The 5,334-nt window shown below is 33.4% G+C and overlaps 1 protein-coding gene across 2 annotated transcripts in view; it reads right to left on the bottom strand.

The window, feature by feature from the left end:
* LOC111086714 overlaps positions 1 to 5,334 on the bottom strand; it is a 28,475-nt gene that overhangs the window by 5,855 nt on the left and 17,286 nt on the right. Inside the window, exon 3 of one of the 2 annotated variants that reach the window (XM_022390668.1) lies at positions 872 to 975. The exons of the other annotated variant lie outside the window; for it this stretch is intronic. Coding sequence (XP_022246376.1) covers positions 883 to 975 — 93 coding nt within the window. The 3' untranslated portion in view covers positions 872 to 882. The remainder of the gene's footprint in view (positions 1 to 871; positions 976 to 5,334) is intronic. 2 annotated transcript variants of the gene reach the window in all.

Genomic DNA, 5,334 nt, shown 5'->3' with positions numbered 1-5,334 from the left:
AAGTTTCTACGGAATTAAATTTTACGGGAAAATTAACAAACGACCAGAGACGTAACAATAATAAAAATTGGATTACGATATCGACGGTGAGCACAACAAAGATAGCATAGTGTGTAGTTTTGTAACTAACAACAAACAAGACTAAATGACTTTTTAAAATATAGCTTTTATAAATTTTAGGGTCCTTTGAGTCAGCAGTAAGTTTTCAGAGTTACAACTCTAAAATTCGAGGTTCGATTCCTCGCGGCATTAGACTCCAGTTATTCCATTGTGTAGCATTACACTGAGAAGAAACAACATTTGTTAAAATGTTTATTATAACTGTTAATAATTACTGTTTCCAGTTTAACTTTTTTACAAAGTATTGATAAGTGCAAGCTATGATATTTTCTCATTTACTAAATCAAATCGCTAAAGTAATATTATTCAGAATAAGCCACGTACACTTTATTTCTTTGTTTTTATGATCCTCTGAACGAAGTGCATCTTAATTGCCGCTCTTTATTTTCATTTATGTTAATACATAACTTATTCTATTTGTGGCAAATGAAACAACATTTATAGAGGAATTTGATATGAAAAGGTTAAGAGTCATTCTCTTGTTCTAGTTATTTTTGTTGGGCAGGTTTATTACTTGTATAATGCAGATAACTCTTAAAATACGGAGAATATTTTATGGTGTCGCACGCACTTGAACCCAACTCGGCAGCTCCGAAATGCAGAGCTTGATCATAAGGCTAACCCGTGAAAAAATATTTCACTTAACATAGAAACATGCAAGTGTAAATGACACTTTGTACTTTTCTTTTTTTAAAGGATGGTAAACTTAATATATGTGCAGTATTTACAATTATAAGAAATAACATATTACCTTGGTAGTTCTTAGTATATTAATAACATAAAAAATCCAAAAGTCACAGCAATTGCTGGAAAATACAAAACACTTCCGGAATTTCCTTTTGCACCAGTAGAGGGCTGTAAGGAAGACATAAAATATATCAAAATAATACCCAAAAATATTATAATATTAATTTTCTTTAAATGCGGTACATGTGTTTTCTTTGGATATATGTTTCTTGTCGAGTTTTTACCTTGTTGAAGTAAGAAACAGAGCCACCATAATACAGAATCAAAATTATGATTGACCTCATTTGGCTCTGAAGTGCAGATGGTAAACTGCAGTAAACCAGTTTTGATTTGACAGAACCTTATCGTTATTACCACTATACTTAGAAACATTTACTTGAAATACATATCTATACACACAGTCATTTAAGGTTACCAACAATCAATATATGTTTCAGTTTGGAATCATGTTACAGATATCAGCAAGTTGAAAAAATATGTGCGAAAAAACATATTTTCTTGTTTATAAACAATATCATAAACTATTTAACAGTTTTTTGATAAAACGACTTGTTTATAATAACACATTTATGGATTACATTTTCAGGTTAAAATAACTAATACCATATTAAAAACTAAAAGCAAATGATTTTAATATTGTGAAATTAGCCGAAGAAAATGACCCTTTAAATCAGAAATTCCAAAAGCTCAAGAACCTTCATGACACCCTGACTGACTGATCAGTTAATCCATAAAAGTGGATTAACTTACTTTCGTTTAGGTTACTACTATCTACTTTGTTTTTAAACTAATTTCTTTTATTGTGATAACATAAATACTTGTTAACGCGGGCACTTTTCAATTTTTGGAAGAAATGTCCTTCAGTGTGTTGCAGTCTCCTTGAAACCATATCGCAGCTCCTCATAGCTCCCTGGTCATCAATTCGGGAGCTGCTGCTTTAAAAGTGTTTAAAAAACCACTATATTAACATATGTGTTTCAAATTAGAGACGGATTTTAGAATTTGACCCGAAGTCATTCCATACGTTTCCTGGCTATTAAGTATGCGCAGTCCTGTATCGTGCCATAAAATGAAATCATTATAATGTTATTCAGACGAATTCACTAGAAAGATGTATGCTTTACAAAGAATAAAGTCAACTTCTTATATTTCAAATTCCCAGTACTAATTTTCTCTACGTGTTTATAACAGTGGTCTAACAGTGTATCAGATTGGGGATTCAAAGGTCTCGGGTTCGAGATGTAACGTTAACAAACACGCTTCGCACTTTCAGCGTGGGCATGTTTTAAGAATGACAATCAATTCTGTTATTTCATTAAGAGTAGCGCTTCAGGTGGCGGATGCTGCTGACTGGTTGCCTTCAGTGTGGTACACATATCAAAATTAGGGATGGCTATACTATGGGGGCGTTATATTGTGGTGATGACTAGCTGCCTTCCCTCTAGTCTTACACTGCTAAATTAGGGATTGCTAGCGCAGATAACCTTGATGTAGCTTTGTGCGAAATTCAAACCTTATAAAGTAACCAGTCTGTGTAAGAAACTGCACAGCCAGCTAGTCTAGTCATCCTTCCATTACTTTTTTCACCTACTTATTATGTGATCAGCTACAAGTTAGAGCTTTTTTTATTAATATTTATTAATTTCTAAAAATAATTGATCTATGAATTTTATTTTCTATTTTTAAATATTTATATTATATATTTATTTCGCATTTTCTACCTAACCGTCTATTCATCATTATGTCATTTACTGTTTTGAACATATGAATTTCATAAAATAATTTTGAACTCGTGATGGGACATTATAGTCTTTAGCGCTTTGATTATCAATATGAGTACATTACGTACCCACAATTTTGCTTTAGTTCACATTTTTTACAAAAATCTTGGCTTAGTGCTAAATTAACCATTAAGTGATTTTTCAACTTCACCGATACGTTATTACACTAATCGGGTTGGCCATAAATGTTTGTTTGATACGATGGTGGTATAAGCTTATAAGGGTTAACAACTTGTTTCGTCTCTTTAACAAAGGAATAAAATATATGGATTTGAAATGAATTACCACGTAATCAGATTTTATAAAATGGTCATAAATTCATAATTAGTCGAAGTCTTATTCATTTTTCACAAAAAATCGTAATATGATACAGAATATTCTCATTTTCTCCGATAATGAAGATCTAGTACTCTTAGTTTTAAAGACATACTGGGTCTATACGTGGCACTAAAACTGACTCATTGAGCCAACGGAGTTTTTTGCAGTATTGTAAACTTTCGTATGTTACTAAAAACCCTATATCGTTTTGGTTACAAAAGTAAGACTTTAATGAATCTGTCAAGTTTAAACACCAGTTTCACCAGCATTTAACACTTCGTTTATCCATATTGTAGTAATTACCTAGGTCACATCTTTATTTAACTGATGATTTCCAGCCACAATCAACTGGTCGAACTTTCGTAATACACCGTTCAGATTTTTGATGCAATATATATTTAAATAATGGTTATTGTATAATACAAAGTAATATACGTGGCCTAGGCAATTTCAACTAGAGTGTAATAGTTGGTTGTTTTTTACCACCAACTGACTACACAATTCGTGACACCAAATAAAGTACATGGGCGGGAAGCTACCATGTTCAGTGTTATAACTTACAGGTTACTAACCTTCAATCCTACCTCTTTTCTACTTGCGTGAAAAGGTCTGTTAATCAAGCTGTTAATTGTTGCTGTCCAAATTTTCGTTTTTCTAATTTTTAATTTTGGTTATGGTACTTCATAAAGTTGTCGAAGGTCAAAGTTCGATGACCTCTCTTGGGCCCAATATTATGATATTATCGGGTTTTTAGTTATTCACTGAACACAAAAAAGTATTGTTATACAGTATGTAAACAGAATATCAATCTTTAGACTCCTGAATACAAATTAGAGCTTTACGAAACATTAATTAAAAGTTTGCTTTAAACTCCAGTGCATATCAAACCAGTTTTGATTGATTGTTGTGGTTTTGTTTGGCAGGGATATATCATTTCCTTAAACAATATACTGTGTGGAAACCTAATGTCTGCTACAAGTTGAAATCGTAATCTATGAAGTCAATAAAAACTGGTCATTCTCAATGACAAAAGCGAAAGAAAAGTTACGTAAATTATGTATATCATATTTACTTTTTATCATAATTCAACATGCATGAAATACCACAAAAATCTTAAATACAAAGAATCCACATATGCACAACGAGAGAGGCATCCCCTAGCACAAGTTCCTAACTTTGCTGAAAAGTGGAGGTGGGGCAAAAAAAAAGCCAGGTCAATCTAACAATAATAATAGTGTATATACAATAACTGGGCTTGGCATGGCCCGGTGGATAAGTCACTCGTCTCGCATTCCGAGGGTCGCGGTTCGCGTCCTTGTCGCACCAAACATGCCCACTTGGGCGTGGGGCTAGCAACTCCACCCCGGTAACAATTTGCTACTGAAAGTGAAGTGTTGTTGTAGCCCTATTTTCCACTAGGAACGAAAAGGAACTAAGAAGAAGAAGAAGGTACAATAATAAGAAAACGTGTGATCACATGCCCCTTCTGTCCTATGTATTAGGCGCCGATGTTCCCTAGTGAAATGGACACTGGACTAGAATTTATTGTTATAAGCGGTATTTTCAATGTTTTAATTAACTTAGGTGATTGTTTGAAGGCGCGTGAGGTTATGATCGGGAAAGTTAATAATAGAGAAGATCTGTAGAAACAGGTGTACGATATAAATGTGCTTAGTCAGTGAGATATGGAAGTTATTCGATCGATTAGCTGAGGAATTATAGAAGTAAGTTGATAATTAAGTTAGGCATATGTGAAATTAGGCCTGCAACCTTGGTCAAAGTGAAAGCTGCTTGTAGCAAACGGAATTGAAGAAGTGAATAAATAAATTATGGTTACGCTTATTGGGCTTGACATTATTTTATCAAATAATTCAAAAGAACCCGCCCTACGATAGAACAGTTTACCACAATATTTTAATGTCTATTAAAACATTCTCCGGTGAGTCAGCGATAAGTTTAAGTACTTAAACGCTAAAATCCAGAGTTCAGTTCCCCACGGTGGACAGGACAGAGATAGCCAATTGCGTAGCTTTGCGCCTAAACAATAACTTGTTAAATTTATTTGTGTTGAATTTCTTTTTACCTTAGACAAATCCTTGAAGCTTAAGGCCAATATAAAACACTTAAATAACTTAGTTTCTTCCGCACAATGTATTTGAGCGTTGTCACCAACTCCACAAAAATAATTTGCTAACTTTAAAAATAACTGGAAAGGTATCTCCTTCTTAGGAAAACTTCGGGATTTTAAACACTCAAACTCTACTTTATTTGTAAACATGATAGATACCGTATTTTTCGGAATATAAGACGCACCCTTATTTTGAAGACAAAGTTTTTTGGGGGTGTTGCGTCATCGAGGTCACGTGAC

This window comes from Limulus polyphemus, unplaced genomic scaffold (assembly GCF_000517525.1).
Source record: "Limulus polyphemus unplaced genomic scaffold, Limulus_polyphemus-2.1.2 Scaffold1351, whole genome shotgun sequence".
Classification (NCBI taxonomy): domain Eukaryota; kingdom Metazoa; phylum Arthropoda; class Merostomata; order Xiphosura; family Limulidae; genus Limulus; species Limulus polyphemus.
Note: the sequence above shows the minus strand (reverse complement) of the source record. Positions and strands in the feature narration are given on the sequence as shown.